At 44.1% G+C, this 24,183-nt stretch overlaps 2 protein-coding genes across 3 annotated transcripts in view; one reads left to right on the top strand and one right to left on the bottom strand.

Moving 5' to 3' along the window:
• ZSWIM6 (zinc finger SWIM-type containing 6) overlaps positions 1-13,452 on the top strand; it is a 99,471-nt gene extending 86,019 nt beyond the window's left edge. For both annotated transcript variants that reach the window (XM_079995308.1, XM_079995307.1), the window contains exons 11-14: positions 2,571-2,728; positions 4,528-4,691; positions 7,589-7,670; positions 10,408-13,452. In XM_079995308.1, the coding sequence (XP_079851434.1) occupies positions 2,571-2,728; positions 4,528-4,691; positions 7,589-7,670; positions 10,408-11,270 (1,267 nt within the window). In that variant the 3' untranslated portion in view covers positions 11,271-13,452. The remainder of the gene's footprint in view (positions 1-2,570; positions 2,729-4,527; positions 4,692-7,588; positions 7,671-10,407) is intronic.
• ERCC8 (ERCC excision repair 8, CSA ubiquitin ligase complex subunit) overlaps positions 1-24,183 on the bottom strand; it is a 355,379-nt gene that overhangs the window by 253,658 nt on the left and 77,538 nt on the right. The window lies entirely within an intron of this gene.

Genomic DNA, 24,183 nt, shown 5'->3' with positions numbered 1-24,183 from the left:
CTGCTTAATGGGCAACCCTTCCTGTTCTCTCAGAGCTGGTGAGGGTGGGGTAAGGAGAGGATAACGTTCATGTTAGAGCTATGCTGCTGCATGGTCAGTCCAGTTCTTTTGTCCGTTTCATTACCAGCCATCCTTGGGCACTCCTGGATAGAAAATTGGAATTAAATGAGGTGTGTCACAGCATTAAAATAGCTGATAGTCTCCCTTTTGCTTTCAGTTCTAGGGCGTTAGGCCTGTCCCAAGGGAGTGTTGAACTTACTCCTTGGGGTGGCTGTGAGTTTATATATCTCAAAGGAAGCCCTTTGGGAATACAACTGTGACACACACTAAGAGCAGGGTGGAAATGGGACCCATCTGGTCTACCAAAGAGAGACTCTTCTGTTTGACCCACAAAATTTTCTATTAGAGCTAAGGCAACTTGAGACAGTAACACAGCCTGTAATATGAACAAAGTATGCTACAACTCTGGAATATGTCCATTGCATGCTTGGGGTAGAGTACAGTCGCACCTTGGATCCCGAATGCCTTGCGACTTGAATGTTTTGGCTTCCAAACACCGCAAACCCGGAAGTGAGTGTTCCGGTTTGCAAACGTTCTTTGGAAGCCGAACGTCCGGCGGGGCTTGCACAGCTTCCAATTAAGTGCAGGAAGCTCCTGCAGCCAATCGGAAGCTGTACCTTGTTTTCGAATGTTTTTGGAAGTCAAATGGATTTCCGGAATGGATTCTGTTTGACAACCAAGGTACGACTATACTCTGCATTTCAAGAACTTAATTTTTTCAAAAACTGAAAATTAAAAATCATATGAATTGGATTCTGCACCAAGAGAAGCAAGCATTATGAAAACGTATACGCATGGTGCAAATTAATCAAGACTTGCATAATTTCGCTTTCATTTTGTATGATATGTTTTGTAGTTTTAAAAACTATTACACATAAATTATTCTGCTTATGATTGTTATCAAGAGAGAGGAATACCACCAGACGCTTTGTAAACTAGGCTGCAAAGCTGTGCTTGCATACATGAATGGCGTCTTCTGCTCAAGGGAGGGCTGTTTTGCACCTCAGGCTATAAAGTTATGCAATAAAAGGTGGAAAAAATCTAAAGACAGCCTTCTTCTTGTGCAAAATCTGGTGGAGCCTTTTGCACAAGTAGAAGCAGGAAAATGGCTGTAGAATCCGTGGAACCACGTAAAACTGAGTGATGCCAGCATCTGTAGAAGCCGGAGGGCACCATTTAACTGTGAAGCAGTAGTAGTGATACTAATTCTTCAGAGGGCCGTCCTGATTCAGAGGGCCATTCCCAATGATGATGTTGAAGATAAAATCCCACAGATGCACATGTTCACACAGAATTCTGCTTGTTGACATTCCTTTTCCAACTGTCCTTCAGTACTTCTTTGACCTTTGAAAGGCTGAGGCTGCTCTGAATCATCGTGATAGGGAGTTCATGAAAAAAAAAAGCCAGCTATTTTCATTCAAGTAAATTACAGTGTAGACCCTTCTAATAATAGGTCTGTAGTAGGAAGAGAAATAACTTATCAGCTTAGGGCAACTATTTCTTGTTAAAGCTATTGTAACCTTTTCCAACCACTATGTGTAGGTTTGCTTCATATTCACTTCTTTGCATTATGTTAGGCAGAGGTTTTTTCTTTGCAAGAGAAACTGCTGTCCCCAGAATAGCTTCTAAAATGATGTTCACTAGTTTGCAGATAGTTAAATGGCTGTCTGCTAAATTGGCAGATACCAAACCATTACTAGAATGTCCCATTTTCCCACTAAAAACATAAAGGTGAGGAAAGTCATATCAGGAGAAAAAATGTCCCCCCCACCATTTTTGAAACTTAATTTTGAAACACAGATGCTAAAGGTCCAAAGCATGGAGAAATTCTTATTTAAGTTCTAGTTTTCTTAATTAGGAGAAACAGACTCCTCCCTGCCCTCAAAGGCTGAGTATGCACCACACCATAAGCCATAGCTAGGGTTTGTTCTTGTTTGAGTGAAACAAACTATGATCCCTGGCTTGAATATAATGATTAAGCCAGGGATCGTGGCTTGTTGCTTGGACTAGGGAAGGAGCAAAGCAGGATCAAGTTCTGCATTCACAGCAAACCATTAACTATGGTTTAGTGCGACACGCAAGACCATTTTGCCTATGACCTTGTTGAGACATAACACCAAACCACAGTTTGTCCTTACGATAACAAGCTTTGAGCTCACATGTTCTCCTCCTTCGCATGCAAGAGGAGGGGATCAAAAGCTTTTGCCTTTGAACTGCCCACAGATCTGTGTGATAGCTGAACTGAAGGGAACTGGTTTTCTTTAAACTTTGCAAACAACGGTTGCCACAAGGAACTGCACTCCCTTCAAAGACAGGAGCTTTCAACCTCCCCCTGCTGTGTATGGAGGAGGAGGGGCACAGCGTATGAGCCTGAAGCTCAATGCAGCCTTAATCTTGTAATGAGAAACTAACCAGACCTTTGTCTACATATTGCAGCATTTCTGTAGAAGGCACAACTTTTCTCATGACTATAATTTAATTATCCACGTATGTGTGTTTCCTGTTTACAGATTACTAGTATTGGAATCCACAGCTCCATCAGGAGATATGTCTCGTCCACATCACATTGCATCAGTCGTTCCAAATCGGTACCCCCGGTGGTTCACTCTAAGTCACATTGAATCTCAGCAGTGTGAGTTGGCATCAACTATGCTAACTGCAGCCAAAGGTACAGTGCTGGCAATTAAGCAGATATCTATTTTTAGTTGACTATATACATGAGTTTATATTGGTCTTGTTCACCAATGTGGTGCTAATGGGTATACATAATGTCTGCATGGGCCTTTCCTGGTGCTCCCAGGGTTTCTTCTCTCTGCTCAAATTAGACTCGAAAGAAGCATTCTGTGGCAGACTATGGAATAAGTTGTGTTGTACTTGATTGCAGTGTGTCTGTGGTGCCCACAATGGTTTTTCCAAAAAGCTGGACAGTCCCTTATTACATGAATGAGCTCCCCTTTCCCTTCTCGTCCTCTGGTGCAGTTGGAAGCGGGGAGATTGGAAGCTCCCACTTCCCTGTTTAAATAACCCATGGTTGATCATTGTATTCAAACTCTTGACAAAGTGTGGTTAATCTTAACCAAGGTTTAGAGAAACAAACTAGTCTCAAAACCATGACTTACGAAATTGATGTGTTTCCTTAAATATAGTTAAGACTAACCAAGTAACAACAGTTTAGGGTTCAAATGCAGTTAATTGTGTATGGAAGCAAAAGCTTTTGATCTCTTGGCTCTGCTGAAGCAGAAGAGTGAGGAAGAGGAAGTGTAGCATATATATCCACAGTGAGCCAGGCTAAGTAGCCGAAGCAGTACTAAATAAAATGTACACAAGCACATCACTTGCTGTCCATGTGGCATGTCCAGCTTACGTGTGTGCAGCAGATTTATTTTGGTACATAGATGAATTCCTATAGAAATAGAAAACATGGATCTAGAATGTTGGGTTTAGTATCTGTTCACAAAGGAAGTCTTTGAAATATTTATTTCCATTGTTTGTAGATAGATAATAGATCAGTAAAAATATGCAGCATTTGAAACAAATAAAATATAATAAACAACGACAGCAACAGTACCGCAGTAAAAAGCAGAGCTGGCTTAACCAAGTCCTCTCTAAGCCTCTGTAAACAAGTGTGTTCAGTGATGTAGCTGTCTAAGGGAAGAGAGATCCACACCAGGGATATAACTGCTGAGAAGGCACTGCCCCTATCCATACACAGTGAGCAACATTTGCTGGTGGGATTAAAAAAATGGCCCCCTCTACTGTCTCAAAACATAGGAAGACTGCTGTGGATAGAAACTTTGCATCAACGTACCTAGGTCCCAAGTCATTCAGGGCTTCGCATGTTAACATCAGCACCTTTCAACTGAGCCCAGTAATGTATAAGCAGCTAATGTCGATCCTGCAAGATAGGTGTTATATTGCTGCACAGCTAAGAACCAACCAATGCTCTAGTAGCAGCACTCTGCACATAGCTGCAAATTCCAGACCATTTTCAAATATAACCCTATACAGAACACGTTGACGAGCAGTTGCCAGAGACTGCAAAACTGTGTGGTCAAACTATGCCGGTGAACTCGATGGAGCTGCAAATTGACACACCTTGTCACTGAAACCATGTGGGCCTCCAGTGACACAGATGAAACGAAGAGCAGCTCCAAACTATGCACCTGCTTCTTCAGGGGGAGTGCGGCTTGACCTAAAGCAGGCCAGATGGAAGTTTCTTGGACATGAGTAGTGTCTACCAACCGCAGCTCCATTTCCTAAGGATTTAGCTCCAGTTTGTAGGCTCTCATCTAGTCCACTGCCACCTCCAGGCACTGGTTCAGCACCATCACAACTTGCATCTGCTTCAGATGGTATGGAGATAACCACATCAGATGCATATTGATGACACTGTCTGTGCGATGGCACATTGCAATATTTCTGTCACTGCTTGTGTTCATGCATATATAATTTTGGCTGACCTTGCAGGTGATGTCCGAAGGCTTGAAACAGTGTTAGAATCTATCCAGAAAAACATTCACTCCTCATCGCACATCTTCAAGCTTGCCCAGGATGCATTTAAAATAGCAACGCTTATGGACAGTCTGCCAGATATCACTCTTTTGAAAGTCTCTCTGGAGCTGGGTCTTCAGGTATTTTTCTTCTTAATGCTGTTTTAATCTTCAGTAAGATACTATAAAACCTTGGATCAATTTTGAACATGTCTTCTTGGCACAACCAGTTTATAATGAACTTTTCCTACTCATCCATGGTCGGTGAGCTCTTCTTGTTCTATTGCTATACCAGATGGCATGGCAAAGGGAATTAAATGGAAAATCTTTATTACTTTTTCACTTAGCTGGCTTAAAAAAAAAAGGTGCCCTGCTGTTACAAGTTGTATGACGTATCAGTAGATTTACCTTGTATTCTTGGTATTAAAGAAGCACACAGGCTGACAGACACAGCATGTATAAATTGTGTGGCTGCTTTTGAAATGTGCTCCGATCCAGTCCTAGAACTAGACATCTGAAACCCTCAACCCTCAGAAGTATGGACACTAAGGCTGGTTTTCAGCATCATGGTGTATCGCCAGCCACACACTGCGGTTTGGCAATATAGCACGTTGTAGAAAAAATCTGTGTTGGCCCCAGCCAGCGAGATGCTGCGTGAAGCTGCTGCAGCTCTCATTATGGGAGTTGAGGCAGTTTCACCCCAGCACCTCATGGGCTATGGCCAATACAGCTGGCCCCAGCCTGCTGCTCAGACGGGGGGCGAAAAGGCTCCTGCACCCAGTTGCGTGAGTCCCGAGGCCCCTTGACCAGGCTCTGCTGGGGGTGGGAGAGCTGCCCCTAATGGAGCCAGCCCTGATTCCCCTGTGCTGGAGCCGTAAGGACTTGGGGCCCCTTGACCAAGCTCCTTCTGCCTTTGCTGGTGTGTGGGTGGGGGGGAGGTGAGCAACCTTGCCTGCTTGCCCCCCACTTCCTGCAGACAGACCAAGCAACAGTAGCCAAGCACACAGAACCTGTCAGGCTTTGTGAATTGGACTGCCTTCGCCTTCGCCCGTGCAGGTGCGCTGTCTCTTTCCTCAGGTGGGGGGCTTGTTCACCCCAGGAAGAAGGACACAGCCCACCCTCCCGGACGAAATCCAACAGGTGCAGGGTGCAAAGCCCACCCTTTCCACGCCTTGCAGAGAGGGGCCGCCAGCAGCATCAAAGAGCCCCTACACCGCCTGGCTGCCTTCCACCAGGAGGGTGGGCTCCACATACCCTCCCAGAGAAGGCAGCCAGGCGGGAAGTGGAAGCTTCATGCTCCCCAGCTGAGCGGCCCCAATCTCACTCCTACTTGCGTTCACTTAAGCAGAGCCCCCATCCCACTGCTGGCTCCATAAAACTGCTTGGCTGAGGCAAGGACAGCTGCATGCTCCTCAGCCAAGCAGTTTAAAGAAGCAGAGGAAGGAACAAGCTGTATAGGCACCTCACTGATTCAGCTTGATTCTCCCTCTGCCAAGGCAGAGTGCAATGGCTGTTTCACCAGTAGTATATAGCTGGTGAAAAGGGACGCGGGTGGCACTGTGGGTTAAACCACAGAGCCTAGGACCGATCAGAAGGTCGGCAGTTCAAATCCCCGCGACGGGGTGAGCTCCCGTTGCTCAGTCCCTGCTCCTGCCAACCTAGCAGTTTGAAAGCACGTCAAAGCGCAAGTAGATAAATAGGTACTGCTCCGGCGGGAAGGTAAGCGGCGTTTCCGTGCGCTGCTCTGGTTCGCCAGAAGCAGCTTAGTCATGCTGGCCACATGACCCGGAAGCTGTACGCCGGCTCCCTCGGCCAGTAAAGCGAGATGAGCGCCACAACCCCAAAGTCGGCCACGACTGGACCTAATGGTCAGGGGTCCCTTTACCTTTACCTTATATAGCTGGTGAAGCTGCCGCCGCTTGAGTTCCACTGCCTCCAGCTCCCAGTTAGTTTATTTCTCCCTCAGCGCACTGGGCGATGGAGGCAGAGGGACTCGAGCGGTGACGGTTTCACCAGCGATATGCCGCTGAGTGACGCTGTCATCGCAGTCTGCCCCCACATACTGGTCCTGGGAGATATATCGTCCAGGCCTAATGGACACCTTTCCTTTGTTAGATCAGTGCTCTAATGCAGTGATTCTTGAACTGTAGTCTACACTGTGTGAGGCACACATAAAATTGACCTAAATGCTGACTAACTCTTCCAAAGAAATGGTGGCAAAATACCACTTAATGCTCTGCTCATGGTGCAGCTGCACTGAATGCAAAGCCATAGAGTGAGGGAGTATATTAAATATTACTAGGTAGTAGGTAGATTTTTGCTCAATTTGTGTGGATGTTACTATCTCAGCTGACAATCCAGGAAACAATTATGTTAGAGTACGTAGTCCAGCTGCATTGGAACACAGAGTATTCAGTTCTTTGGAAGCCTTCCATGCAGTAACCATAAAATGTGGTGGATTGCAAAGAATAGGTAAAGTAGAGCAGCAGTCTGTGATATTGAAAAAGGTAAGAACTACTGCTATTTAAGGTTATGATATTTATCTTTAGATGTGTAACTGCTTGCATAACTCCAGAATAGTTTGGATCTCCCGGCACACTGGGAGAAAAGCAGATTACCAGGGAATTGGTTCCAAAATTTCCAAAGATCTGCTCACCCTACTTCAGCTTGGGGATACGGAGAGGAAGACTGGGAATCCTCCCTGTTCCTTACTTACCTTTGGCATCATAGCAGTTGGAGTTTCTGGGAGAAATCCAGAATTTCCACGTTATTAGATTACAAGTGGGTTAGCCTGGGGAAGTCAGGGAGCCTGTAGCCCAGAGAAGCTGCTTTCTGGATGTAATGTTTTCCTCTCTCAAACACTTAAGATGTGTAAGAAATGCTTCTCTTTCTTGCGGCAGAGCTGATGGAGAGACTCCAAAGTGCCCCTTTTGACTAATTTCTAAGCAATGCGTATTCTCATTTTTCTTGCATTGTGATAACTCTATGCTACAGTTTTAGTCTTGAGTCTCCCTAAAATGCTCATTTTTTGTGAACAGGTGATGCGCATGACTTTGTCAACCTTGAATTGGAGGCGGCGGGAGATGGTGAGGTGGTTGGTAACATGTGCAACAGAAGTAGGTAAGTGGTGCCATTGGTCTCTGATGAATTCTGATTTAACTAGCACTGTGAAATGGTGTAATCAGTCAATCAAGCATTTTATTTGTATGCTGCCTTTCCAAAGTTAAGACCATGCTCCAAGTGGCTTACAACATGCAAAAAAACAGTAACAACCCACATAATTACAAACACAACAAAACAATATATAAAACATTAAGAAACGCACAACCAAATTGAACTATTTCCACATAAATCATAAGATACAAAAAATATCAATAACAACAACCACAACCACAACAATACCCCAACCCAGGAACCTGTTCAGCAGCCTCACTTTTGTAGCTGGAGTCAGTCCGGGCCCCACCCTCCCAGACCAGATGACACAAAGCGTGCAAGGCAGGGAGCAGGTCTTCCAGGACTTGCAGCCAAGATGGTCTCTATATGCTGCTCTTCCAAGAAGAACCTGGGTACTTCTACATCAAATGTGTATCTAGGTTTTTGTTTTTTTAAAATTTACCTGTCTCTGTGCCGTAATGCCACATTGACATGAACTGAGAGTACAAAACTTAAACTGTCCTCAGCAAGAGAGCCTGAGCTCTATGCAGGAGATCCCAAACAGACAGAGGAATGCAGCCACCTGAAGGACGTAGCTTAACCTTACTTGCTATGTCCCCAAATAAAAGATTGGGAACCTCCTTTGCAGGAATTTATATGAGGATAGAAGCTGAAAAGTGTTCCCTTATATGAACTGTGTCAAGGAGGCAGGAGAAAGGCATTCCCCTCATAGTCTCCCAAATTTAGAGCAAATTATGAAATGCCAGTAGTGTTCTAGTGGTTGTGCATTCACAAGAACAGTAAAGTTATCTACAAAGTTATTCAAATTAAATAACTTTTTAGAGAGCTGCATGTTCTCTTAAATGCCGCATCGATCATGCATGCCTCTCTTTTTCTCACTCCTTTCAGTGTGTCTTCTAAAATCATAAACTGATTTGTCCAAACCTTTGGCTGTATTCCTAGTTTTATCTGTTACTCACGGCTGCTTTATGGTTTGCAGCTTTCGAATTTGGCCACCAACAGACTTGTGCAGGAGTGTAGAGTGCCATTACTTTCTGAGAAACTGGAAAGGAAAACCCAATCTGTATTCTGTTACTGGTTTTATGAAGATGGGTGCTGTTCCCCAAGCAGATTTTCTACATCACTTCAACACTTAGTGGTTAGGATTGCATTTTCCCTGTGTCTGTTGAGTTTACTATTCTTTGCTCTCCTATCAAGCAATGCTATCAGCAAATTTGCATCCTCTCTCTTTCTCTTTTTTAATAGCATGTTTGTCTTGGCCAAGTTAATTGAAACCTAGATTGAGTTCTAGATATTAGAGGGCAAGTGTGTTTTGCTCAGTTAACTATTGGCAAGCAAATTGCTTTTTTATTCCGCTGTACATTAGCATATATATGTATAGCTTCCATAAGGAAGCTGTAATGTCAAGCAAAGATCACCTCTGAGACTCTAGGAAGTTTGTAAATGAGGGACATGTTTGTTTATGTAAATGAAGGCCTGGCATTGAGTGGATGGCCTCAGTGCCTAGTATTGGGAAAGGAGGGGGTATGTGTATGCATGCATTATAGTACAGCAGGGCCCAACTGAGCAAAATAAGGACCTCTGGGTGTGGTTAGATGAGTGCACAGATGTGTGCAAATTACTTTGAGTAATAATGAGGCACTCAAGCTGCCTATAAGCTTCAATTTATGAAGCCCATCAGTCATTGTTCGCCCTCGCAAGAGCAACAAAAGGGTACTAAAGAAACCTGCACATTTCAGATCGGAAGGCTGGTAGTGACTCTGGATGAAGATGTTGCCTTTAAGGACAGAGATTTCTATTTTACTGCTGGGGTTATATCCAGTTCAGTTTTGACTTCCTTTTTTTTTCCATGGACGGGAGTGTTAGTTCTTTAGGAGGGAAATACATTGAGCGTTGGGACATTTTGGGAATGGGCCACACACACTCAGGCTTGCGGGGGGGGGGCAGTTTGTTCACACAAACTGCATAGCAGTGTGTTGCCTTGGTACGCTAATCTTTCTTGGAGCCGTATCATTGGGATTCTCAATCTAGTTTTCATCACTTCCAAAGATAGGGGCCAAGGGATCTTCAGCCCCCCAAAGTTGATGGGCATTGCCATTTAAATGGTGTGCATGCACAACATCACGTGATCAATTATGTGGAGTGGGGTGTACCCCCCCCCCCATTTTTTATTCAAGTTGGCACCCCTGCTTCCAAATGAGGTGTGCAGGCTAAAGTACAGTGGTACCTTGGGTAACATACGCTTCAGGTTACATACGCTTCAAGTTACAGACTCCGCTAACCCAGAAATAGTATGTCGGGTTAAGAACTTTGCTTCAGGATGAGAACAGAAATCGTGCTCCAGTGGCACGGCGGCAGCGGGAGGCCCCATTAGCTAAAGTGGTGCTTCAGGTTAAGAACAGTTTCAGGTTAAGAACGGACCTCCAGAACGAATTAAGTTCTTAACCTTGAGGTACCACTGTAATAAGAACCAACGTTGCTCATAGGCTGTGATAGGTTGGGTCTGTTCTTCCATTTTATTAGGAATGCTCAGTCCTGATCTCAACACACAAACATTGGTGGGGTCTTCTACAGAGTGTTACAGACAAGACTCCTCCCCCCCCCAGTCACAGGTTCATTCTTTCTAGATACGTATTAGGGTCTGCCATATTTGGTGACAAACGTTTCCTTCTGTGCCTCACAGGTGTTTATGCACTGGATAGCATCATGCAAAGCTGGTTTACACTTTTCACTCCGACCGAAGCGACTAGCATTGTTGCGACCACGGTGATGTCCAACAGCACTATAGTCCGCCTGCATCTGGACTGCCACCAGCAAGAGAAGCTTGCCAGCAGTGCTAGGACGCTTGCTCTTCAGTGTGCCATGAAGGACCCTCAGAACTGCGCCCTCTCTGCGCTGACCTTGTGCGAGAAGGATCACATAGCTTTTGAGACGGCTTACCAAATTGTCCTCGACGCTGCTGCAACCGGCATGAGCTACACGCAGCTCTTCACTATAGCGCGGTACATGGAGCATCGCGGCTACCCTATGCGGGCCTACAAGCTGGCCACGTTGGCCATGACGCATCTCAACCTGAGTTACAATCAGGACACGCACCCTGCCATTAACGACGTTTTGTGGGCCTGCGCACTTAGCCACTCCCTCGGGAAGAACGAGCTGGCGGCGATCATACCTCTGGTGGTCAAAAGTGTCAAATGTGCGACGGTACTGTCGGACATCTTGCGTCGGTGTACTTTGACCACTCCCGGAATGGTGGGGCTCCACGGAAGGAGGAACTCGGGCAAGCTGATGTCATTGGACAAAGCGCCGCTAAGGCAGCTCCTGGATGCCACCATCGGAGCATACATTAACACCACCCATTCCCGGCTCACGCACATCAGTCCCCGGCATTACAGCGAGTTCATAGAGTTCCTGAGCAAGGCCCGAGAGACCTTCTTAATGGCTCACGACGGACACATTCAGTTTACACAGTTCATTGATAACCTGAAACAAATTTACAAAGGCAAAAAGAAACTGATGATGTTGGTTCGCGAACGGTTTGGTTGACAATAAAAACGTGTGTGAATGGGGGGGGGGGTGGGTTGGGGGGGGAGCATTGGGAGGGTGGTATGTTTTTACTTGAGCCTGCCTTTGTATCCTTTTTAACTTAAAACAGAGCCACACCGGTATTATATGTGTATAGTTATATACTGAGTTTGCAAAACTAAATTGTCACGTTGTGAAAGTTTGTGTGTTGTTTTTTTCCTCTCTCTTCCCCTTTCCTTTTCTGTTTTCGTATGAGAGAGATTGAGAGGCTTAAAAAAAATAAAAAGTTTGGTTTACACTGAGTATATGTTGTCAAGTGGCAAAAGCCCACAGAGCTCTCCTGTTCTTTCTGTATATGTTCACAGCCTCAAAACAAAAGAAAAAAGAGAAATATATTGCAATGGCTTTAAAAAAAATACAAAACCAAACAAACACCTCCATCCTGTGATAAGTACCTCGAATGGCTCCAGCTTTACTCCTTTGTAACTCATCCCGACATTTCAGCTTATTTAAATGAACCAACCAACCCAACCACACAAATAACTAAATAGTTTCAAAGGCTGACCCACGTGGCTTTGCAGTGCTTGTTCATCCAGAAGCATGGCACACAATGCTTGTGCATGTGGAAACTTAGCGACTGTCAACATACATTCTCAGGGATTTATCTGGAAAATAAAATTAAAAAGAATGAGAGCATTTATTGTACTGTATATATATATATATTATACTATATGTCGGAATATTGAGAATAAAATATAACGTTAACTAATTTATAAAGAAAAAAAGAAAAAAAAACCTATAATGCAAAATACTTGAAGCTGCAGTAGCTTGGTTTTTAAACAAACAAGGAAACGTATTGGAAAAGACTAAAGTGCGCCCAGCTTCAGGGCTGGCTCAGGTGATGAACTGAATATGCTGGGCATCTATGCAGAGCCACCTTTTTGGATTGAATTGTTGGATGGAAATTGGGGAGAATTTTATACATATATATATATTTATACAGGCGAGTGTATGCATATATACATATGTATGTATCCACACTTGCGTGCTTGTAACAGGTACTCTAGTCAAGAGGGGACAACACAGCCAGAGCAGCAAGCCTTAGCATTAAGAATACATACAGTATGCCAGATTTGGGGTTTGTGCCTCCTAGCCTAGAAAACTTAAATATCCCTTTTTCACACAGAGGATGGCTACAGATAACGTCGCCCCTACATTGCCGCTACTTGTAAACTTAACAAGGTGTGCACGAAACCTGTGTGACGTCCTGGCCACGTGTAGCACCTGGCCATTGGTAAGGTGACATTTTTTTAAAAACTGCTGGTCTTGATCCAGACACAACAGAGAAAAAAGAGTTGTGCCGTAAAAATTGCCTTGCCACGCGGCCGGACGCTGCAAATGGCCAGTTTCCCATGTGGTTCATACCCACTGTGGTTAGTTCACAAGTGGCAACTGTGAGGTAGAAGTTTGCCTGTGGCTACCTACAATGTTTTCCAAAACAATTGACATAATACATTACACCTTTGCAGTGAGCTAATAATAAGCTAACCTTTGTGCACAAATAACATATATATTATATATATATATAAATATATTCTGCATAGGTATTTGACTTTGTGCAGGACAGAAAGTTGTGTAGGTATGACTGTTCTACTTTTCAGTTCGTTTGTTTTTTCAAAAAATATTTTTTATTTCTTCTAGAATTACTTCAAAAGAAAGCAGCCTTCTATCTTGCCTTGTCTTAATGCTTTAAAATAACCAAACTGGAGATCTAACTACCAAACTGTTCATTATCTTATTATTACTGTTATTACCAACTTTGGTTACAGTATAGTGTCCTTTATTTTAGCTGATGGTTCTGTACCCTTGTGCTTTTTAAAGCATTTTTTTTTTAACATTTTGGTGCAAAAGTTGTCCCGTGTCTCTTGTTCCCTTTGTTAGAGAACATGCTAGAAGTATGTTTGTAGATTTTGTTTGTTTAGAGGGGGGGAACTTGTTTCATGCTCTCCATTTTATTTATTATACTAGGGGAAAAAGGTTGTATTTCATCACCCCATGTAAACATGCTCATGAAGTTGAAAGTAATTAAGATTTGATACACTGATATCAATTTATTTATGTAACTAAATCACTGTTTTATAAACTTGTTAATGATCAACAATTTTTTTTTTGTTTTGATTAAAATTAGTTTTTTGAAAGTTGATTTTGGACTCCTTTTTGATATCTGTTGCTTGAGAGGGAAGTAAAAACACCCGTTGGTGCTGAAACTTGCTTATGACTGGGATGAAGCCTTCCTTGGTTACTGGGAAACAACCCAAGTTCCTCTAGTCAATTTTGCACTGAGTTTAAATACTAATGGCTGCCCCTGGACCAAGAGGCAAGAGAGATGCTAACAATATTAGAAGTGCTCAGTTCATGGTGGGCATGTATAAGAAACCCAGCGTGGAGACAAAAGCTTTCATAAGTGTCATCTCCATGTGAGACCTCCCCATCCATTAACTCAGCAGCAGCCCCTACTTCCGAGGTGTTGGCTTTTGGCTTGTTCAGCCCAGACACTGAGGTTCAGCTCCGAGGGCCTTCTGGCGGTTCCCTCACTGCGAGAAGTGAGGTTACAGGGAACCAGGCAGAGGGCCTTCTCTGTGGTGGCGCCCGTCCTGTGGAACGCCCTCCCATCAGATGTCAAGGAAATAAGCACCTTACGGCAGCCCTGTATAGGGAAGTTTTTAATGCTCGATGTTTTGTCACTTTATTATTATTATTATTATTATTATTATTATTATTATTACAAATAAGGCATTAATGCAGCCTAGTTACGTTCCCTGCGTGCTTCTGAAGGTGAAGACTGCAGTGTAAATCAGCCCATAAAGAAGCTGTTCCAGGTGACAAGTTGTTTATGTTTGGGGTTTTCCTGTCTCCCTTCTCAAAACCACATGGCAAACTCAAGATTCATATTCTGGAAAGTCCGATGAGGGATTCCTACTCCCACCAGCCCCAGCCAACAGGGCTACAAAGATCACAGTTGTAATCCTTCAACAATTGGAGGGCTAGGGATTCCTCATCCCTGCTATGCAAGTGCTTTTCCTCCCTGCTTTATGCATATGTTTTCATGCTAAACTGCAGAATTAATAAAGGTAAACATGGCAGAAGAATGCTAACGAAGCAGTTCTAGGCAGTGAGGTCTACTGCATCAAGGGGCTTTCTTCCTATTAAGTGTGCTGTGGATTGCACTAAACCAGAGAGGTTTTTGAACAATGGAATGTCTCCTCTAAAAGCGCTAGAAGCTTAAAGTAAGTGTGACAATGCACAAGCCTCATTCATATTTTGATGACATCTTAGGGAAACATTATGTGAAACAATTGGCTCTCCTTAATAAGCTCTGTCTATGCAGTGCATGTATGTTCATCTGTCTGTCTTTCCTGTCTGCATGCATGAGACGGAATGGGTTTCATTTACACAGGAGAGAATACTTCAGCCCATTCCAAACCTCAGTCATCGTTTGGAATTTAATTTTCCCGAGGTTTTGCAGGCAACAAATCCTACCAGGGTTTGCCTACCACAGCTGTCAAGAGGAATCTCCTCATAGCTCAAAGGATACAAAAGATTCAGCAAAGTTTATTGATGTGGGATAGCTCAGCTGGTAGAGCATGAGACGCTTAATCTCTGGATTGTAGGTTCAAGCCCCACGCTGGGCAAAAGATTCTTGCATTGCAAGGGGTTAGACTAGATTACTTGTGTTGCCTTCCAATTCTATGATTCTATGATCTGAATACCTTTGTCCATGGAGAGGAAGGAGCGGCTCATCTTAATAAAAATCCATAGATTTATTTCTTGCCAGCCAATGTTTTGAGCAGGTTGCAATGCCAAATGTCTCCCACTGATCTCCTGATGACAACGCGTCTTGACTGGAGGAAAGCAGCTTGGAGGAAAGCATGTCTCGTCTTTAGAAGCTGGGACAGGGGAGTGCTTCAATAGCCCAGGAGATTTCTCTGCTTGGTATTTCAACAGCTGCAGCAAGAAAAAAGGAACTCTGCTAGACAGGAACTTGTTTCTGTGGAATGGCTGCCAGAGCCCTTCTGTTCCACACTGATGCTCTGTCATCCCCACCCTTGTTGATACGACAACATTTTATACTCTGCATCACCAAAGAGACTCTGATCCATAAATATCTCTGACTTCAGAGCTGGCCTGTCAGGCCTAGCTCATGCAGCTGTAATGCCACCACAGGCTGCCCTGTGTTCAGAAATGTGTAACTTGGCCACCAGTCCAAAGTATTGCCACTTTGTCACCACCTTGGGAAGGCTCTTCCTCCTGGTTCCAATTAAACTGGTAAATGGGACTTTGCAGCTTTGCTCATCATCTGTCGAAATATTTTCATGATGTCCCACCTTTTCCTCCTTGCCAGGATCCTGTTGTCTGGTTTAGGCTGTGTATGCACCATCCATTATAAAGCATGTTTCCTCCTTTTCCAAAAGAGAATCCTGGGAACTGCAGTTTGTTAAGGGTGCTGGGAATTTTAGCTCTGTCAGAAGTCAACTACGGCTCTCAGGATTCAGGGCAGGAGGCTGTTGAAGTGTGCTTTAGATGGGTTTGTGTGCAGTCTTTAGTTACATAAACGGTTGTTCCCTTGGGTTCCCTTCCAACTCTACAATTCTATGATCTATGGTAGCCTTCTGCAACCTGGGCCCTCTAGAAACTATTGTTCAATTCCCATCAGTCCCAGCCAGCAAGGTTAGGGATAATAGGAGTCATTTGATAGCATTTGAAGGGCACCAAGTTGGAGAAGGCTGATCTCTAGTTTGAAGTTTGCCAATACAGAAGATGTGCTGAAAACTTCCAACTACTTCCGCAAAGCATTAGATACTGAGGCAACCCTTCCTGTACCTCTAAGTCCAGCTATTCTGGATCTGAAGGCACATGAGACTTCTGTCTTGCTGAAGTAAAGCCAGGTGACCCCCTGGAAAACACATTTATGCAATGTAAATCCGACTCAGAGTAGACCCAAGACTGACTTGGGTTCATGAGTTTCAGTGGGTATAATTTAGTTGGATGCAGACTATGTGCAACACCTTGGTTTCCATGTTGGAAAAAGGTAAGATATAGCTATAAGAAAAGGCATCCCCTTCATACAATCGTTACTTGGCGCTACTGTTTTCTGACAAAGGAGTCTTACCCCTTTTGTAGAAGCACAATTCTCATAAGTCTTTGGGAGAGGCCACAATATGTAAACCAGCCTTTGCCAGCTGGGTATCCTCAAGCTGATTTGAACTACAACTCACAGCATCCTCAGGAATTTCCTTGACTATTATTTCAGAGGGGGCACCTCTGTTTTCTAGAGTCAGCCAGATGTAGTTTGAAATGTTGTTTTGTAATGGGTGGTCTTTAATATCAATTCTATTTTTGAACTCCCTCCTTTCCTTCCTTCCTTATTTTCCTACATAGGAAAGGAAAAATATTTGTAAGTGTGCAGATACAAGGTTGATATTTAATTTATTATTTTCTCCCAGGAAGCATTATGTTTGCAAATAGTATATAATATAATTCCATCAGGTTTCCTCTGTTCCTTTCCCTTTGATCACTGCCTCCCTGCTTGTGTTTTCTCTGTGTTAAAGGTAAAGGTAAAGAGACCCCTGACCATTAGGTCCAGTCATGACCGACTCTGGGATTGCGGCGCTCATCTCGCTTTATTGGCTGAGGGAGCCGGCGTACAGCTTACGGGTCATGTGGCCAGCATGACTAAGCCGCTTCTGGCAAACCAGAGCAGCACGCGGAAATGCTGTTTACCTTCCTGCCGGAGCGGTACCTATTTATCTACTTGCACTTTGACGTGCTTTTGAACTGCTAGGTTGGCAGGAGCAGGGACCAAGCAATGGGAGCTCACCCCATCATGGGGATTCGAACTGCCAACCTTCTGATCGGCAAGTCCTAGGCTCTGTGGTTTAACCAACAGCGTCACCCGCATCCCTTTTTCTTTGTGTTAGGACTGTATTCTGAGCATTATGGGTTGTTGTTTTTTTGTCTGTGCCATCACCAGTTCTTTGCAGGACTGTAAAAGTGAGAAGTTTCCTGATCTGGGGAGCTTAAATGTACATTTTGGCAAAAGGAAGGTGATGACGAAGGGAAGGAAGAAGGGAGTGAAGAGGAAGAAGAGAGACAGGGGTAACAAAATAAATCACTCAGGCTGTCAATGGCCTTTATGACTATGCTAGATCTCCATGGCTAGAGGCAGTAATGTTTGTGGAAGCCACAGGTAGGGAGAGCGCTTGGGTCCTCCTTGTCAGTTTCCCACATGCATCTGGCTGGCCACAGGTTGACCATGTTCTCCAATTTGTATAATGCAGTTTTGTGTCAAGCACACTCAAAAGGTTGGATTTTTGCGTATGCGCTCCTGATCTGCACAGTCCGCTCACATGCCTTCCCATCACAGCTGATCTGATAGTGTTAAGATGCTGTCAGACATCCCTGAATTCCATCAGCTTCTGTCCTCTCCCATTGCATATTTGAATTATATTAAACCATGCTCCTGCATTAGAGCGACCGTTTGCGCATCTCCTGCCTGAGCCAAGGGAACGTTGATTTTGTTGCCATCGGCTAAGAATTTGGATTTCTTAATTTGTCAGCACACTTGCTCTTCTGTCAGCTACCTCCATCCTGTGAGAACGCTTATTAGTTACTGGCAATGGCACAGCAATAGTTGCTCAACATCCGTTATGCTTTGCAAGCAGCCATCGTAAAAAGGGAAGTTTGGGAAGCTGATCAGGCTGCGTCATCGAGGATTGCAGATTTGGGTATGTTTCTCAGCACATGCTTGGTAACTGTAGGGCACTCAGTAAGAGAAATCAACAGGAACTTTGTTGCTGGTAAGCAACAATTACGCTTAAGAGCATATTTCTTCAGGGGTGCAAAAATCTACTGAATGTGATATTGGGTACAGAATCCATTTCCTTGAGAATCTCGGGGGGGGGGTACTTAAAAAAACCCCAACCATTTCTAATTCTATTTATTCTCAGGGAAAGTGTATGGCTAATACCTGATGAAATCTCATAAACCTGAGGAGGACTGAGTAAAACTGACAATGGGACTTTAGTACTGCATGTCTCACTTTGTTACACTGATGACTGAAAAATCAGAATAAATTACTGTATGCAAAGTAAGAAAAATATTAAGATTCACTTGATTTGCAGAATTTATACAGTGTGCAGATTTTGGATAGCTTTTGCAAAGCATTTCCTCTTCTCCCTCCCTCCCTCCTTCCTTCCACACATACAGCCCAGCTCATAATACTGTATTTCAGACATTTGGACATTCTCAGATAGATATGTCTGTTTCCACTCAAAGTTAAGTTACCTTTATATCCCAGTGTCCAGTGGTTCTTGGAAAATTACAGACATAATTTAAAATATTGAATTATTTAAAACAAACAAATAAGCAGCATAATCCACCGAGCAGCAAGAACAATTACAGGCATCAATTTATAATTACTGCACAGACGCTAAAAGCCTACCTACATAAATGAGCCTTGCCTTTCTTTCTAAGGGGCAAACTAGACATTATCCCCAATTGTTAATTTGTTTTTAATAAAAAAGAGCCTCGAGGGAGGCTTGCTGATGGCTTAACCCTTCCCCAGCCAACCATTTTCCCACTCAAAATGTCCCCCAGGTCATTTCCCCCCTATACAGGTGAGAAGGAAAGCAACTTGGGAATGGGATACTGACTGGTGAAATGACCAATAGGAAAAATGTTAAATCCCACCTTCCACATGTCACTCCTCCACTCAAAACTGCTGCCTCACCAAACCCAAAGAGCGCTCACAAATGGTTCCTCATCATCCTGGGGGGAAAGTGACACGTGGGGTGTCACAGGGTTCTGTCTTGGGCCTGTTGTTGTTCAATGTCTTTATAAATGACTTGGACGAAAGAATTGAAGGGATGCTCACGAGATTCGCAGGAGCCACCAAAATGGGAGGGGTAGCTAATGTTGCAGAAGACAGATGACCTTAACCGACTGGAGACCTGGGCCCAAACCAACAAAATGAATTTGAATAGGGACAAATGTGAGGTTCTACACTTAGGCAGGAAGAAGCAGCTGCACAAATACTGGATGGAGAACACCTGGCTTGCCAGTACTACATGTAAAAAGGATCAAGGGTTCTTAGTAGACCACAAGCTTAACATGAGTCAACAGTATGATGCAGCAGCAAAAATAGATAATGCTATTTTAGGCTGCATCTCTCCAGTAGGAGAGAGCCCCTGGCAAAGTTTAAAACAGTCACAAAGTTAAGCAGCAATATAGCATGGTAATATAGGTTGTGAGACCCCTTTTCACATCTGGTTTAGTCTGCTTATAGTGCTTGCCCCCTCCCTCGGTAATGAACGCTGTTAAGTAACTTTAAAATGATTTACTTACAAAATCTGAAGATCTGATTCATGCATTGTTCCATGCAACAGGTAGAATACATGTAGAATACTTTTGGGTACAAAATACAGAAAGTTAGCTTCAAGGTGGAGCAAGCTCAGACATGTCCTTCCTGGTTGATTACCTGGAGCAAAGAGAAAGAGGAAAGGAAGAGAAGCAGCTTCACTTCCTCCCTCACTGGAAGTGAGAGGGCGTGACCTAACCCAGTCTAGGAACACAGCTCTGTAGTCTTAACCCCTTCATGCAATAACCAGCACTCATGCATAATTTTGTTTGAGTGCTATTTCCCACTTAACGCAGAAGGGGCCACAGAGTGGTAAGGCTGTTTTCCTTGCTCTCTCTCTCTGTTTGGTGGAATTTCCACCCTGCTTTTCTATATAACAATCAAAGCTGCTTACAAAGGCAGTCTGCTCTTGCAGAACACATTGAAAGAATCCCAAGCTTTGGTTGTATGAATTGTTTGGCTGTCAAACAGAAACCTCACCTAGAAAACAGAAACCTTTTAAAGGTGTTTGCAATATTTGTGCTTTTAGTGTTTCATTCTGTTCTATAGCAATGCGACTGATATCTAGTCACAGGGAGATGAAATATTTATGTTGCAGCCATGCATTCTAATAAATGTCTGAAAGCAACAACATGTAAAGCATTTTCTGGAATTTAGACAAGCACACTTGCTTTTTATTTCCTCCCCGCCCCCTGCCCCCAGAAGTTGCTTTACATGTTGTGTTTTGCATAACAACTGTAGAACATAGAATATGAAAACAACTTCTGGGGGGAAAGGAAATAAACAGGAAGGCCGCTTGTCTAAATTTCAGCAAAAGTGTGGGGCGGGGGGGGGGGGGCGGCGCACTGGCTGTTTCTCTACATTGTGTTTTCTCATTCCAGTAAAAGTGTCCTATTGCCAGGACAATTTGCTTACATGGTGATGTCACTGAAGGCGCACAAAGCTGATTCAAAGTCATGGCAATTCTTCCTGGACAGGCGCTTCTCTCACTCTAGGTGGTTAACCTGTAACCTTCTATGCTAACTTAAAAAAAATTAAGATATTAAAGATTTTCTTGGTTTACGAAAGTATGTGCATTGTCTCTTCTTTCAGGTTGTAAAGTCTTTTCTATGGATCAGTTACATTTGATATGAGACATTAGTGTTGTATACAGTAAGGTCGGGGAAGAAGAGAGGGGAGACAGGGCGCCATGTATGGGGGGCTCAGTGCCGGAGCACTCACAAAATTTTGGGTAGGGCCCTCATGCAACTTCCGAGGTCTTGCAAGGCCTCAGACAGCATCTCAAAGATGCCTCAGAGATGCTTTCTGAGGCCTTGGAACCTGACTTCTGGAGCCACCAGAAGTCAGGTTCTGAGGTCTTGGAAGGCCTCAGAAAGCAACTGAGGCCTTGCAAGACCTCCGACATTCTTTCCAAGGCCAGGGGCCATACATGACACCATTACATGATGTCACGCATGCTGGGCACCCATAACCTGGGGCCCTAGTTGGCTCCCCTGTGGGGAGAGGAGGGGCTTCTGTAAATCTGGGACTGTCCCTGGAAAATAGGGAGACTTGGAGGGTCTGTGTTCCTAGCAACTGCAGGCATTTAGTCCACCAATGAGCATCCTACCCCCAAACAACCCACCCCTCAGGGAGAGTGCAACGCTGTCCAGAAAAACAACTCACTTGATTTCCAGATCCATTTGCCCACTGGACCTCCATCTTGTTGTCAGGATTTAGCTTCAGTTTATTGGTCCCCCACCTCCTTCCTCCCACTGCATCCAGGCATTGGGCCAAGGGGACCTGAACAGCCTCCCCATCTCAGATGAAAAGAGGAATATTGCTGAATGTCATCAACATATTACCTACACCAAGCTCCAGATCCATGGCTAGGAAACCTCCAGGGCGGATGGAATGGTACTTTGACTCACATCTGCTCTTGGTGTTTGCTGCTCTGGGAGCCTCATTGGCTCAAGGGCAGGGAAGAAATGCTCCAAATAAATTAATGAACTGGCAGCATCCATATTTGAAAGCCTTTCAAGTCAGCTGAAGATGTTATGAATTGGACCTGGGAGTTTACACATCACATACACAAACACAGAGAGAAAATATGAACACATCTACTGTTTCTTCGTTTTGAAAAGTTTGTCTGTCACGAAGATAATAACATCACGTTGTTCTTTTGTCTCATTCCAGAAACACTTTTCTTTTTAATGACTTGAATCTGTGAATGTTGGCACAATATCTTTTGCCACTCAAATTAGCAAACACTGAAAGACAGAGGCCTATAATGTAAAGGATGACACATCTTTAAAATATGCTGATGTGAACAAGGCGCTACAATAATGAATCCCACCGAGGCTTTAAAAAGATCTATGTGCTGTTTTGGTAAAAAGATATCGGCTGGTGCCTCTAGTGAAGTGTGTCACTTCACTTCGTCATGCCATTCTAGTCTTCAGTGGCCTATAAGTGTCCCCCTATTAGTATTAACACTGCTGAAAGTGCCCATATATAAGCAGAGTAATGGCTGAGGAGAGAAAATAGCATGTGATGCTTCTCATTTCCTAGAGCAGCAAAAGGTTCAATGAGTAAGCCTTTTTGCAGGGTCAGTTTCAATGGAAGAAAAGAGTGGTGGTGTCCGAGTTTCATAACTGTTTATTTATGAACTCATGAGTAGGGAAGGGTGAAGCAGTTTATTTCTGGTGTGTGTCATTTCCACACGTGTTTACCCATATGCCTATCCTGTCCTGTTTCTGCTTCAATCTGCAATTAAAAAATAAAATAAAAACCAACAGAAGATTGGCATTTAAATATGTATTTTTAAATGTACATTCTCTCAGAACATGCATTTTTGAGCCAAGAACTATGCTTGAACATTTGGGAAATGACAGGTAACCAAGTTCCAATCTGCATATTATTCTAGGAGGTACAAGTTCTGGTCAGCTTCTCCTGAAATTTGCAAAGATTGAGTTTTCCCAGTGTTCCTTCTATTTGAACAGGAGGGAGCAGGATGCCACAGGATGTCTTGCACCCCAGGCACCTCGCTGCTAGCTAGCTGCGAAAACTCAGATCTCAGTCCCATTTGCTGTCTACATTTGAATTGTCAAACTGTTTCTTTCCAGACTCCCCTGCAGCAGTGTAGGGTATGTGTAACCACCATCCATAAAATAAGAATAAAAATTTGATGCTCATTTAAGTGCACATTCTCTTGGCCATCCATACACACTGAAGAAGCCTCTTTAGTTCTTGGGTGAATGAAAGCCTAGGAAAAAAAGATAGCGTTATCATTCAATACAAGTTCTCCCACTGTCCCTCATTCTGATGGCCAGCCATAGTTAGTGCAAGAGAGAAGGATCACACATGACAAAGAGATTTTCTACATTCTGCAAATGCTTTCTACAGTGCTTAAAGGTTTCTGCATGGTGGAACGTTATTCAAAAATGGAGTTGCTAATCTTTTCAAGCCCAAAGGCTGACACATCCATCCTCTGTCAATACCTGGTGTGTTTGTGTGTGTATGCTAGTGGTGGGTGTGGCCAAAAGTGGGTGTGTCCACCCCACATTCACTTGTGAACAGTTTTGCATGCACGCCTACAAGGCACACAGTCCACTCTCATACAGATCTGGCTGAGGAAGAGAGATTTTATTTTATAATAATATAATAATAATAATAATTTATTATTTATACCCCGCCCATCTGGCTGAGTTTCCCCAGCCACTCTGGGCGGCTCCCAATCAGTGTTAAAAACAATACAGCATTACATATTAAAAACTTCCCTGAACAAGGCTGCCTTAAGATGTCTTCTGAATGTCAGGTAATTCTTTATCTCTTTGACATCTGATGGGAGGGCGTTCCACAGGTCGGGCGCCACTACCGAGAAGGCCCTCTGCCTTTGCTCCCTGCTCATCCAATGAGCAACCTGGATTACTAGGGAATGGCTAATTTGCATCCAGGGATGGGGGTGCGGTGGGGGCGGACCGCCCCAGGTGTCTTTGCTGAAGGGGGTGACATTTGGCAGTCACGGGCGGCATGCTGAATGTCCGCCACCGGTGGCTCACTCCACCCCCATGAGCGGCTCGCTCCGCCCCCAGCTGCAGGGTGTGTGTGCTACTCCATGCACCCGAGTGGCTATCCCACACTTGGGAGGGCACTGTCTGCGCCCCATCCCCCTTGGGAGCATGCCTGTCCTGTGCAACGTGGGCATATGCTCCACCACTGTTTGCATCCCCATTATGCTGCTGGGCCCTACCCATCCCAGAATGCTGTGTCTATTTTTATGTAGTGTAATGTAATGTAATGTAATGTAATGTAATGTAATGTAATGTACAGTGGTGCCTCGCAAGACGAAAAGAATCCGTTCCGCGATTTTCTTCGTCTAGCGGTTTCTTCGTCTTGCGAAGCAAGCCCATTGACGGCTTAGTGGATTAGCGCTATTAGCGCTATTAGCGGCTTAGCGGCTTTTAGCGGCTTAGCGGCTTAGCGGCTTAGCGGATAAGCAGATAAACAGCTTAGCGGCTTAGAAAAAGGGGGGGGAGGGAA

The sequence above is a fragment of the Podarcis cretensis genome (assembly GCF_951804945.1).
Source record: "Podarcis cretensis genome assembly, chromosome: 11".
NCBI classification, from domain to species: domain Eukaryota; kingdom Metazoa; phylum Chordata; class Lepidosauria; order Squamata; family Lacertidae; genus Podarcis; species Podarcis cretensis.
This window is presented reverse-complemented; position numbering and strand designations above follow the sequence as displayed.